The sequence below is a fragment of the Poromitra crassiceps genome (assembly GCF_964638095.1).
Source record: "Poromitra crassiceps genome assembly, chromosome: 2".
In the NCBI taxonomy this organism is placed as follows: domain Eukaryota; kingdom Metazoa; phylum Chordata; class Actinopteri; order Beryciformes; family Melamphaidae; genus Poromitra; species Poromitra crassiceps.
In genome coordinates, this window is record NC_139624.1 from 22,461,261 (window position 1) to 22,476,260 (window position 15,000).

At 45.2% G+C, this 15,000-nt stretch overlaps 1 protein-coding gene across 1 annotated transcript in view; it reads right to left on the reverse strand.

The window, feature by feature from the left end:
- LOC310798964 (calcium/calmodulin-dependent protein kinase type 1D-like) overlaps positions 1-15,000 on the reverse strand; it is a gene marked incomplete at its 3' end in the record, with an annotated part of 107,015 nt that overhangs the window by 57,749 nt on the left and 34,266 nt on the right. Inside the window, exon 2 of the mRNA XM_083661527.1 lies at positions 223-354. Coding sequence (XP_083517653.1) covers positions 223-354 — 132 coding nt within the window. The remainder of the gene's footprint in view (positions 1-222; positions 355-15,000) is intronic.

The following is a 15,000-nucleotide window of genomic DNA, read 5'->3' on the forward strand; positions in this document are numbered from 1 at the left end:
AGAGACAGAAGAGGCTGTGTGTGTGTGTGTGTGTGTGTGTGTGTGTGTGTGTGTGTGTGTGTGTGTGTGTGTGTTCGTGTGTGTGTGTGTGTGTGTGTGTGCGCGCGTGCGTGTGTGTGTGTGTGTGTGTGTGTGTGTGTGTGTGTGTGTGTGTGTGTGTGAACGTGTGTGTGTGTGTGTGTGTGTGTGTGTGTGTGTGTGTGTGTGTGTGTGAGAGCTCACCTCCTCAACACAGCGATCTCGTTCTCGATGCTGCTCTCCTTGCCTTTCAGAGCTTTCTTGGGGATGCACTTCACCGCAAACATCCGTCCGGTCAGCTTCTCCTGGGCCAGGACCACCTCTGAAAACGCACCCCTGCACGTGGAGGGAGGCAAGTTAGACTATTATACAGTGTGCATCAAAGAGCCATCCGCTATTTTCTAGGAGTTCATAAAGTCATCCCAGTCCTGGCCATCAGTGGAGATATGGGTTGGGAATCCCCAAGCATCGATTGATTATGGAATAGACTTGTGAGAATGTCTGACCAAAGACTCACTAAGAAGATTTTTGTTTGGGACATCACCCATGGTCATCCTCAAGGTCATCACCGAGGTTTGAGGTTTGGCAAATTATTTGAAATCCCTAGTTTATTCGAACAACTTTTCATTTATTTATCTCGACAGGTTATGTGATACCCGAGAGAGTAATATGTTTGTTTTGTATAAGGATAAATGGTCTGTTGACTTATGGGATAAACCAAAATAAGAACCTATCGTCTCCTGAAAGACAGTTACGGTGTGGAGCCCTATGTGAAGTTTGACTTGGACAGACGAAAAAGGTGTGCGTCCAGTTACACTCTGGAACCCTTCCCTTAGCAATAGAGACTGGTAGGTTTAATGCTTCCCCTGAAGAAGATACACTGTTTACTATGTGATTTACATGAAATTGAAAAGGAGACTGACTTTTTGCTCTATTGCACTGCATACGATGATGCAAGGGAAGTGCTCTTTAGTCAAATGTTGGATGACTTCTGAGAAATTGGAGTTGTGTTTTAAAAAAGGGACGCTCCCCACTGCAAGTTGTATTTGTCAGGCATGGGAACAAAGACAGAACATTTTGTTTGAAAAGTGATGGAATGATTTGTCTTGTTCTTTGAGCAGTATGTTGTTGACTGTTGTGATTTGTGATATTTGTGCTATTGTTGCGTTGTCTTATTTTATGTGTGTCTTGTAGGCCCATGACAGCTGGGCACTGTGGAGTGCATGGCATTAATAAAAATCAATCAATCAATCAATCATGCACCAGACCAGACAGCATTAAAACACAGTGCAGTGCAATCACACCTACAGTTTGATTTCTTTGGTCTGAACAAAGTGGAAAAGTTCACTTTGTTGCATTTTTGTATTTGGTTAATTTAGATTCACACTAGAGCTGCAAGGATTAATCAATTAATTGATTAGTTGTCAGATAATCATAATAACAACAACAACAACAACAATAATAATAATAATGATAATACAATAACAATAATATTTGGATCTTTTAATTACAGTGTTTTATGTAGTTGTATTTTCCTTCCAACTAACTGGACTGATATTATTATATGGTTTCTAGTCATTTATTTTTTTGGTGCATTGGTCTTCTTTAATAAAAACAATCAGGTAGACATGAGCAGGATGACAGGCAGCTGTTGAAGAAGAAAGGCGAGAGCCAATAGATGGCTTTCTTGTATACAAACATTAGTGGGTGCGCGTGCATCACAGGGACAGAGGATGATGAGAAACGCATTGAGCTGCTCGCCCATTGATTCAACACAGGTGCATCGCAAACCCTCAGTGAAGTGTAGAAACTTCAATTTTATATCTATTCCCAGCTGTCACTCTACATTTGACATAAATATCACCTGTAATGCCTACATTAACAATAAAATAAGTAATCTGAAGTAGAGCCCGACCGATATTATCGGGCCGCCGATATTATCGGCCGATATTGGCGATTATCGATATATCAGTATCGGTAAAAAAAATAAAAAATATCGGCCGATTTTTTTTTTTTTTTTTTTTTTTAATATATATATATATATATATAAGTTATAGACAGCATGGACAGCATGTTGTGTATATTTGATATTTTTTCTTAACTATTTGTTCTATTGTGTTTTTGTATTTCTAGTTATTTATAATTATTAAATTCCCAGTTAAGTTTACTGTTTCATTGCATTGAGTTTATTAATAAGCTGTAAAATATCCTGCCTACATCACATATTTCAATTCATGTCAACTCAATCATATCTTTGTCAAGTGTTTGATATTTGAGGGTTGCTGATGTGGTGCCTCCTCTGGTCGTTAAGGGCACCTGTTCGGAGGGAGGGGAACTCGTTGGAATATCGTGATCCTCCCACGTGCTATGTCCTACTGGTGAAGCTTCCCCTGTCAGGTGAAAAGAAGCGGCTGGCTAACTGCCCATGTGGAAGCATGGAGCCAGTTTTCGGCTCTCCCCAGATCGGCAGAGGGTGGAGCAGCAACCAGGATAAATAAAATAAAAATTAGCACTAATGGGGGATTAGCACTAATGGGGGATAAACATTTGATGATAAAAACAAAAATAAAATAAAATAAAAATATCGGCCGATATTATCGGTATCGGTAATTTTTTATTCCCTAAAATCGGTATCGGTATCGGTTTCAAAAATCCCATATCGGTCGGGCTCTAATCTGAAGGGCTGGGTCATTTGAGCAGTGAGTGTGGGCGGCGCTAATGCATGTTTTAATTTGTTTACAAACTGCTGTTTGTAGAAGAAACTGCAGAAGAAGAAAAGCAGCAGTGAGTCTGCCGTCGGGGGTGTGCGACTTGTTGACACCTCGCCTAGGCTGCTCTCGTCTGCTTTCCAGGCGAGGTGGCAGTCAACTCAAACGAGTGTGTGGAGCATACAGTCTATGGTGTGGAGTGGCTTTCTACCCCGGCGTCGGCGATGCGCGCGCATCTATGTGATGACGTTGCACAGAAACCCGTCTATTAACTAGTAAGGCCCTCCCCACAGAATAATGCCCATCAACTCCACCAGAGGTCAGTACATAGTCAAGTCAAGTCAAGTCAAGTTTATTTGTATAGCACATTTCATACACAGAGGCAATTCAAAGTGCTTCACATAAAATGGTTGACAGGAAAAGAAAAGAAAAGAAGAGAATAAAATGGACATTTAAAAGCATCACAACAAAACTTAAAAAAAAGAGTATAAAAACTGAATTAAGCAACAGGCGCAGCAGTTGCAGAAAGAGCTAAAAACTTATGGAGGACTCATTGGGTTTGCATAGTAGCTGTCAGCAGTTAAAAGCGACGGTAAACATAAAAGTCTTTAGTCTATTTTTAAAAGTAAGTAAGGTTGGGGCAGATCTGAGGTCTTCAGGCAATTTGTTCCAGCTAGCAGAAGCATAGTGGGTAAATGCAGCCTTCCCATGATTTGATTTGATCCTAGGGACAGTTAATAAGCTGGACCCTGTTGACCTAAGAGTTCTAGACAGTTCGTAGCGTGGGAGCAATTCAGCTATGTATTTTGGGCCTAGGCCATTAACTCATTGAGTGCCAGCCACTTTTGGAAAACGGATGCTCCCAGTGCCAGAGTTTCAGAGCGTTTTCAGTGATTTCTCGAGGCCCACAGAATATTGTGTGATATTACTATGTAAACACCGAACACGCCCAAAGAACGATGAGACTCTCTTCTATCATCAGCAAAAAAAAGTTTATTGATATCATTTTCCGTTCTTTAGTTATGAGCCGGAGAAGATAGGTTGATTTCACCAAAAAGAGACGTTTCAAATTAGAAGCTGAGATAATTAGCCTTTTGTGAAATGAAGCATTTCAAGCACATGACTGACTCTGAAGCTAATATTTTCTGATGTGACACCTCAAAAATAATTTCCTTCAATAAAACAGTGAAAACAAAGGAATTTTGTTTGGCAAAATAATATTTTTTAGCTGCAACCAGCAGCGCTGGCCCCTGCGTGCGCTGCTGGTTGCAGCTTCTTGCTGGTCTTGATTTACTGCTGGTGGGCATCAGATATTCTAGCTTGTGTTTGCCAATCCTGTCCTGCTGTCTGGGTCGGTGTTGTATGCTGCCCTGCGTGCCCCCCCCCCCCCCCCCTCAACTGCAAACCCCTCCTCCGTGGGTGTGGCTCTGGTGGCTCTCTGCTGAGTTTGCTCTGCACTGAAAAGTGCGCTACATCCAGCTTTTTTACAGCGTTCCGTGTGTATTTGTCACCGGCTCCCATCGCCCAGTTGAGAATAATAACAACTCCACAACTAATCATGCGGATGGGCTATCGCAGCGGACACGGAGGGGCTCAATTGTGGCAGCAGATTGGCTGCTGCAGGCACAGCTAACGTTATGCTTCATGCATATCGATGCATACCGATGCGATTTCCGTTTCCCCATGACTTCTTCTCTCTTTTTTCCTCGCCTTTCTCTAATCTGGAGAGCACTGTCGCCACCTAATGGGTCCCTAAAATAGCTTTTACACATTCAACATCCACCATACTTTCACAGGAGATGGATCAGGCTTTGATCCACGTCCCACCGTCAAAAAACGCAATTGACGACTTTAGTCGTCATTTGCACTCTACGTTACTATCCGAATTGACGACTATAGTCGTCATTGGCACTCAATGAGTTAAGTGATTTATAGACTAATAACATTATAGGGACAATACATAGGGACAATGACTTGTCCTGTAAACATGGTATACAAACAATAGACCTTATTCGCTAACCCCGGACAGCGCCATATTGTTGACGACATACCATCCTGCAGCTGACAACTATAGTAACGGCCTTATTGTCGTTTCTGTTCCATTACAAAATAGCGATAGTGATGACAGCAATAAAAAACCCAGAGTTGTTGTTTGTATGCTGCCGTTAATGCCTGTAATAATAAACAAAAGAAAAAACGAGGTGAACAGACGTTGCTGTGAGGAGCTGTCAGAAAGTTTCACCTGTCTCTCCTAACTATCCAAACATCTCCTGTGCTGCTGACGTATCCTCCGTCTCGCTCCCTTCACGTCTGTGGACGGTAGAGATAGAAACAAACCACAGGGACTTTATTGCTGTCATTACTACAGCCGTGTGTAACGCAGGTCACCATCCCAACACAATTGGAACGATACAGGTAACGCTAACGGCGGCTAGCTTCCTATAAACGCTGCTCTTACATAAGCCCTTTTCCCACATGCGCTTTGTACCGCAAAATGACCGGAACGTGGTCTAATGCCTGCATGTGGGAAAGGCGCCGTGCCGGTATAAGCGCGACCCCGTCGTCCCCGACATTTCACCAGTTTGGAGCCAGTCAGAAGAGCGGTATGCTCTTAAGGGGACGCAAGTGGAAACGGGTCCAGTCATTTTCCGCAACAGCGGTCCTTCAATCATGGGCGAAGTGTAGCCTACACACATTGCTTAATGTTCCAGCGGGCATAATCTAATCATTCGCGCACATTAAAGCAAACTGGCGAAATGATCTTGTGATAGCCTAATAAGAGCAGTATGTCAGCTTGCTGATTTCCGAAGGCAACCCCGGACACATCAAACAAAGCCAGTCTGTGAAAAGTGCTTCAACGCGACGCAGGTGAACGGATAAACATCGAACCAGCAACTATTTCTCTCAGACACGGATCCCAACTTCTTCAAAGTGCATCATCTAATCATTCGCGCACATCAAAGCAAACTACTTCCACATTTCGCTTAGTGCATTTGCTTTCTCTACATACTGTACATAGGCTACAATCGTTGGGCAGCTTGCCTTGCAAGCCTCTGCCATTCTCGCTGCGTCTGTCCTGTGTCAGGCTGCTGCGAATAAGTACGGAGGACTGAGTGAAGTTTTGCCGACCCCCCAAATAAGCTCCCCCCGCCCCCCAACATACCGGCTATTTGACGACTAGATTCCCATATGCGCGCGCTAAGGTGTGAAGGGAAATTCAGGGAAATGTCCGATATTGACTTACAGGTAATTTTCCGGTACGTATGTGGGAAAAGGGCTATAGGTTGTCACTTAAAGCGCTGCGCTATGCCAACAACATGGCGGCAGTGGACGTGCCCGTACGTGAGTGACGTCAATCGAATAAGGTCTATATACAATACTCATTAGAAAAATCTGACAAGACATAAAATAGGGTCATTGGGCAAAGAATAAAGAGTAACTGGATTTAAGACATTTCAATACTTTTGAAAGCCGTAAATATAGATCAAGACTTTTCAAAGACCCACAGATCCAACCCCCAACACACACACACACGTACGCGCGCACGCACGCACGCACGCACGCACGCACGCACACACACACACACACACACACACACACACACACACACACACACACACACACACACACACACACACACACACACACACACACACACGTATGCGCGCACACACACACACGCACACACTCCCTCTCTGGTGGCGTTCAATGCACGCCTGCTTGCTTGGAAATCTAATTTCATATCTGGCTGCTTTCATACCTGTCCTGTCAATCAACCACCAATCACATCACCCCCTCCTCCTCCACTCTGCTTATCAGAGGTTTTCATCTCAGTGTGTGTCGGTGTGTGTGTGTGTGTGTGTGTGGGTGTGTGTGTGTGTGTGTGTTTTGTGTACTGTATTTGGCTCAGCTGTGAGTGTGTTTTATACCTCCTGTTAACAGAGAAAGAGGCTGTTTCTGAATGAGTGCTCTATCGTTTCTTTAACAAGTGTGTGTGTGTGTGTGTGTGTGTGTGCGTGCGCGCGCGTGCGTGCGTGTGTGTGTGTGCGCGGGTGTGCGTGCAGTAGGATTGTGTGTGTGTGTGTGTGTGTGTGCTGCCGTCCAGAATGTCCTTGAGTCATTTAGTGTGGCGCCCATTTGCTGATGAAAAGCCGAACCAGCTGCCACAAGGCCTGGGCATCTTACACACACACACGCACGCACGCACGCACGCACGCACACACACACACACACACACACACACACACACACACACACACACACACACACACACACACACACACACACACACACACACACACACAAACAATACTGGGAAAATAAATGGGAGGAGAAAACTATTCAGCCAACCCAATTAGGAAAAGTCAATACACACAGACTGGAGGCCAGAGCACAGCAAATAAATACATGTACATTTCACAATATAGAGAGTTGGGTGTCCGGGGTACCGCAGCGGTAGATTCCTTGCCTACCAACACGAGGGTCACAGGTTCGAGCCCCCGTGTTACCTCCGGCTTGGTTGTGCATCCATACAGGCACAATTGGCCGTGTCTGCGAGTTGGAGGACAGATTAAGGGTATGTGTTCTGGTCACTGTGCTAGTGCCTCCTCTGGTCGGTCGGGGCACTCGTTTGGGGGGAGGGGAACTGGGGGGGGAGCGTGATCCTCCAACGCACTATGTCCTGCTGGTGAAAGTCCTCACTGTCAGGTGAAAAGAAGCGGCTGGCGACTGCACATGTATCGGAGGAAGAATGTGCTAGTCCATGGGCACGGTGGGGCAGTGGTAGCGCTCTCGGCTCACAGCTAGAAGGTCCTGGGTTTGATTCCCACCTGGGACGCTGTTGGCACTGGGCGAGTGGGCATATGTTGCTTTTGATGCCTAGTGCCCAGGTGGGTTATCTTGTGAAAAGGGCCTTGACGGGCTTAAAAGGCTACGCCTAAAGGCCAATTTATACTTGGTTTGTCGACACTTTCAAGTGTCGGCGAGCGGTGTCTGCTACCTAGTGAAATTTCTAGTGTCGCTGACTATGTCACATAAGCCGTTTTCCCACATGCGTACCGGAAAATTACCTGTAAGTCAATATCGGACATTTCCCTTCACACCTCTCCTCTGGCATGTGGGAATCTATCAGCGAAATTGCCTGTATGGGGGGGGGGGGGGGGGGGGGGGGGGGCGGCACTGCAGAGCGGGTGGGGAGTGACGTGTCGGCAAAACTCCGAATGGTGAAATAAGTTTGCTTGTTTAACATTAAGCAACGTGTGTACACCTCGCCCATGAGAGTGTCGCGCAGAATATGAAGATAGACTAAACCGGGGACAGATCATGACTGATGATTATGTACCTCTGCGCTGCTGCGTGAGACTAGAGCCGTCTGGAAGCGAGAGAGACCAGGAGGGAATTTATTTTGGGAAGATGCTCTGAACAATTTTGACGACGTGGAATGGAAGCGTCATTTTCGCATGTCCCGGTATTACGTGCTGAGTCTGGTCCGACCCGCACGCAAGATCACCCGGTGGCGAAAACCACTGGAAGCGCGTTTGCGACTGGCAATAGTCCTTTGGTGGTACGCAACACCAGGGGAATATCGAACAATCAGCTGTGTATTTGGTGTTGGACTGTCTACTGTGTGCATTGCAACCTGGTCCACGAAGTCACAGCCCACTGATAGCGGAAAATGCCTTCGGAAATCAGCAAGCTGACATACTGCTCTTATTAGGCTATCACAAGATCATTTCGCCAGTTTGCTTTAATGTGCGCGAATGATTAGATTATGCCCGCTGGAACATTAAGCAACGTGTGTAGGCTACTCCTCGCCCATGATTGAAGGACCGCTGTCGCGGAAAATGACCTGAACCGTTTCCACTTGCGTCCCCTTAAGAGCATACCGCTCTTGTGACTGGCACGAAGCTGGTGAAATGTCCGCGATGACGGGGTCGCGCTTATACCGGCACGGCGCCTTTCTCACATGCAGGCATTAGACCACATACCGGTCATTTTGCGGTACAAAGCGCATGTGGGAAAAGGGCTATAGTGTAGCGCAAGTCTGACTGGCTATATAGACGGCACGCGCGCTTGACTTCCTTGTTTTGGTTTTCACTCTATTGAAATGAATGAACGTTGTTATTTTTATCAGCCTGTCCTTGATGTATGCCTTCGTGAAAATCATAAAGAACATCGTGACCAACTTCCCAGAGAGAGAGGAGGTGAGTTGTGTTACATCTTGCCTCTGACGTGGTTTCACTGTCGTGAATCTGTGAGCTCATGTTTAATTTGCTTTGACTGTTGGGAATTGGTGTGGCTGTCAGGCTAAACAAACCAGCATACAGCATTCCCTCTCTTGCTGTCTGCACTAAGATTGGAAGTTTCCAACTTCCAATCAGGGACATTGGAAACCCTCATTAAGGTTTTGCTTTCACCTGTGTTTACCCTGCCTTTTCGACACAAAATGGCCGCTGTGAAAAGGGCCTATTGGGCAGTGACACTGTGTCTCTTCCTGGTATTTATCACGGTCTCTCTACTGGAATCTCCTTTTCCTCTCACGTTCACCTCCACTCCCACTCTGTGTCTCTCTACCGCTCTCTCTCATGCCCCTAAATGCACACACGCACGCATGCACACACACATGCACACACACGTACACACACACGTACACACACACACACACACACACGTACACACACACGTACACACACACACACACACACGTACACGCACTCGCACACATACACACACCTTTTATACTGAGAGGTGATCATACTGCTGGTTGCCCTTGGCGATGGAGGTGGAGGGTGAAATTAGTCGAGGGCAACCAATAAGATCTCTTGGATTGCTATTGTACACACACACACACACACACACACACACACACACACACACACTGTACTGATAATGGTCAGTGACGTCAAACACACACAAGGCTAGTGAGCCATGCTGTTTGATCTGCTGCTTTCCTCTCACATGGAAACACCACAGAGTCAAACACTGAATCAAATGGAAGAACGGATAAGAACATAACAGCCAGGCTCTGTGCTGGGATCTGGTAGCTAGCTACGCCAAACAGTCCACAACACAAAGATAATCAGTTTACTGTCATAGTAGAAGACTAAAGTAAACAGAAAATAAAAAAGAAAACTCTTACTCCCTGATGAAGGCTCCTGTGTGAGCAGAAACATGTTGGTGTTTTTTAATCTATAGCCATGTTTAAAATAAAGGCTTTTTAAAATTTTCTACTACAAAGACCAGTGTTGCTGTGGGATTTTTTAAGGTTTGCTCTCTTCCACTCTCCACAAAGGTTTTTTTTGCGGGAGACAAACTTTATTTTTCTATTAACTACTTTAAGTTAACCCATCCACGTGCACCTGGCTCTCATATTTTTAAGTCCACGCAGCGCTCTTCTCTTCATCTATTCTAAGAAAATATTCACATTTAAGAAGCTGGAACGAGATAATTTTAGTGTGTTTTCTTAAAAATTAGTCTAAAACGATTAATGAATAGTTAGCGATTAATTTTCTGTTGATCGAATAACCGATTACTCAATTAATCGTTGCAGCTCTAACACACACACACACACACACACACACACACACACACACACACACACACACACACACACACACACACACTAGAGAGCTGCAAGCCCGAGCGAGGGACCAATTAGGGCCGGGTTCTTACCTTTTTTAATGCATAGATTAAAAAGCGGTCGTTTCAATAATAAAAGAAAATAATGTATTTCTCACTGGCAGACAGCACAGCATGACAACAGCACATGCTTTTATTTTGAAAAATGTGGACAGGAAGTCCAAATGATTCTCCTGCTCACTTGTCAGAGCAGTCCATGCGTGAGTGTTGAGAGAGTATACTGTGTAGAGGCTGTGTATGAAACACAATGAATAGACATATGGTGGACAGGGCACAGCGCCCACAAATGAACAGTGAAATGCAGTGTAAATAGTTTTGCCTGATTGTGTTTGGATTTGTGAGGAATGAATTTGCGTTACTCAATGCAGCACCCAGCCTCCTAGCTAAATGGTGAGTCTGCTGTGATATGGATATATGGATATGCTGGCAATTAAACGAGAGACTATTACGTTTTTATTATGTTTTTTATTATAAAGAGTTCAAGTGGGATTCTAGCCTGGCTCCAGACCTTCCACGCCACAGCATGATGTTCATTTGGTCAATTATGGTCCCATCTTGAGTCAAATAGATGATAAATCAGACTATGCTTTGGGGCATGATTGACAGGTCACCTGTCCAGTGATCGTGTAGCTGGCCATCATGGACCAATAACGTCACCATGGCTACATTCACATTTATATAGTTACGTCTACGAGCAACGCACATATACACTAGGGCTGTGCCGATTCACTTATCTCCCGATTCGATACTATCACGATACTTTGGTGCCGATTCGATATATATTGCGATTCACGATTATTGCGATTCTACGATTATTGCGATTCGATATTACGATTTATTGCGATTTTTGTTTATTTTTTTCTTTTATTTTTTCAGTTTGTTTGCTTTTTTACACTAGATTAGAACATGGGAAAAGTTGAATCATACACTAGAGACTGTATATTATATATCATGAGTAGGGCTGGGCGATATAGTTAAAAACAGGGGCGGACTGGGATCATAATTCAGGCCGGGCATTAGATACCAAGCAGGCCAGGCCGATATGGGCCAACGCGCGTGAAATTTGGGCCGTTTGAAGCCAGATTTGGGTCCAATTTTACAATGAGATGCACCCACTTTAACCCTGAAGTGTAATTATTACTTCAGACTAACTAATAAAGTAATAAAACCACTAGTAAACCAGTAGGCGGCGCCTGGCCTGCTGTTCAGTGAGTGGCCTGACTGCAAGCACCCAAAAAAAAAAAAAAAATTTTTTTTTTTTTAATTTGCGATTATCGATTCTGGAATAAAAGATCGATCCAAAAAATCGTGACATTAAAAATCGCGATACTTAGGTGAATCGATTTTTTCCCCCACCCCTAATATACACACACGCACACATACACATACACACACGCACGCACACGCACACACACACACACACACACAGACACACACATGCACAAAACAGCAGGAACACACATGGTCCCCTTCACAGGTAGCCAACACTCAATTTGTTTCCATACGGTTTCCCTACAACCCCCCCCCCCCCCCCCCCCCCCCCACACACACACACACACACACACACACACACACACACACACACACACACACACACACACACACAGCAAAGGGCCAAGTGTGGGTTTATTGGTGGCAAGCTTGTATAACAGCTGGCAGCTGAATTCACACGCTCTGTGTGTGTGTGTGTGTGTGTGTGTGCGTGTGTGTGTGCGTGTGTGTGTGTGTGTGTGTGTGTGTGTGTGTGTGTGTGTGTGGAGACACACAGGAGAGAGAGAGAGAGAGAGAGAGAGAGAGAGAGAGAGAGAGAGAGAGAGAGAGAGAGAGAGACTAGAATAGACTGACAAGGTGACAGTGACACAGGGAAGCTGACAGGAGCCTTCAGGCTGCAAACTGATCTACAGTCAGATCTATTTTCCTGAGAGCAAAGATCTAAAAGTCAGTTCAAATCCTCCATAGGTGACTTTTCATCTCTGGCTCCATTCAGTTTGTTGTTGTGTTTCTCTTCTTGGTGCCGTCACCTCCAGATGTTCTCATCAGCAGCTCCAGTGGAGTTTGATATGAGAAAAAGTTGCAGGATGTGTTTGATATGAATATCAATGTGCAGTAATGGCAGAGAGGCCAATCACATTGGCAACAAACTATCATGACATCAGAGCCTGATAACGAGTTGCTAGACATAATGGGCGATAAAACACTGGAAGTACGGGTTAGAATTACCCCGCTAGCCGGGCGCTTCTCGCTCATACCGAGCATTAGCGCCCGGCGACCATCAACGCATTTCCCTTACCCCGGCTAGCGGGGTAAGGGTTATAATTGACTATTCGAAGGCAGCAGATATTCATCCAATTTGTCTGTGTTCTATGTGTTTTGTGTAATTAGATCAAACACAAAAAGTTGCAACGTGCATCAATTCAAGCTATTAATTGGCATTATTGTGAAGGTTCTAACCGGAGATTTCAGTTTTATTCTGTCTGACTTGCCGCTTCACTGAGTTGATGAGGACATTTGCAGCTCCAGTCTGCACATGAATCATTATCACAAACGCAAAGTATAAACACAGAAGCAAAGCCCAGAACGCAGCAACAGTTTGCTGTTTTGATGCAGAGACTGTTTGTCGTCTAAATGTAGCCTGAGCTGTGTTCTAGCTACTGTAGCTTATTACTGTCGCTTGTTAGCTAGTTTGCTCCTAGTTACAGTGACATGCAGGAGGGGCCAAGTCAACCCAAACTAGAGGTTTGATCAACTGTTCGGGTGAAAAAACAACAAAAAAAGCCTGACTCCACCCGAGCCCGTGCACGCACACACACACGCACATGCACACACACACACACACACACACACACACACACACACACACACACACACACACACACACACACACACGCAGGCGTGCCAGAGGGGCTGATAATGACAGTGCATGGACAAGGACAATTATACACTGCAGAGCTAACATCATCGCTGAGCAGAGCACACACACAGACACACACACGCACACACACACACACACACACACACACACACACACACACACACACACACACACACACACCTAAACACACATGCTTTCAACTGGTTGAATGTGGTTGAATCTCACATGGGCATTTCCTTGTTAGCAGTGAGGGATCTGCCTGTTTTTGATACATTCACACATACACACACACACATGTAACAAACAGTGTGTGTAACAGACTCATACACACACATGTAACAGTGTGTGTAACAGACACACATACACATATGTAACAGTGTGTGTAACACTCATACACACACATGTAACAAACAGTGTGTGTAACAGACTCATACACACACATGTAACAGTGTGTGTAACAGACACACATGTAACAGTGTGTGTAACACTCATACACACACGTAACAGTGTGTGTAACAGACTCATACACACACATGTAACAAACAGTGTGTGTAACAGACCCATACACACACATGTAACAGTGTGTGTACACAGACTCATACAGTACACACACATGTAACAGTGAGACTCATACACACACATGTAACAGTGTGTGTAACAGACCCATACACACACATGTAACAGTGATACTCATACACACACATGTAACAGTGAGACTCATACACACATGTAACAGTGTGTGTAACAGACCCATACACACACATGTAACAGTGAGACTCATACACACACATGTAACAGTGTGTGTAACAGACTCAAATATGCTGTATTATTAATATGAGTATTATTATTAGGCGACACAAAATCTGTGCACATAGATATAATCTGACATGATTGTTAGGCGTCTGTGGAAAGTTTGAGCCTCTTCATCAAAACGCACACATTAACTCCACTGGTTACACGCACATGCGCACGCGCACACACACACACACACACACACACACACACACACACACACACACACACACTGCATGTGTGTGTGTGTGTGTGTGTGTGTGTGTGTGATATGCCTTTGTTGCAGAGAGCGTGGGCTTAAATAGCACTGTTGCCACGGCAGCAATTAAGTGCCAATTATGGTGTGTATTCTCACTGTAGCTCAGAGCAGAAGATGAGGGAGAGAGAGAGAGAGAGAGAGAGGAGGAAAGAGTGAGAGACACTGAGCTGCAGTGGTCTGAGGGAGAGAGAGAGGAGGAAAGAGTGAGAGACACTGAGCTGCAGTGGTCTGAGCGAGAGAGAGAGGAGGAAAGAGAGAGAGACACTGAGCTGCAGTGGTCTGAGAGAGAGAGAGAGGAAGAAAGAGTGAGAGACACTGAGCTGCAGTGGTCTGAGGGAGAGAGAGAGGAGGAAAGAGTGAGAGACACTGAGCTGCAGTGGTCTGAGGGAGAGAGAGAGGAGGAAAGAGAGAGAGACACTGAGCTGCAGTGGTCTGAGGGAGAGAGAGAGGAGGAAAGAGTGAGAGACACTGAGCTGCAGTGGTCTGAGAGAGAGAGAGAGAGGAGGAAAGAGTGAGAGACACTGAGCTGCAGTGGTCTGAGGGAGAGAGAGAGGAGGAAAGAGTGTGAGACACTGAGCTGCAGTGGTCTGAGGGAGAGAGAGAGGAGGAAAGAGAGAGAGACACTGAGCTGCAGTGGTCTGAGGGAGAGAGAGAGGAGGAAAGAGAGAGAGACACTGAGCTGCAGTGGTCTGAGAGAGAGAGAGAGGAGGAAA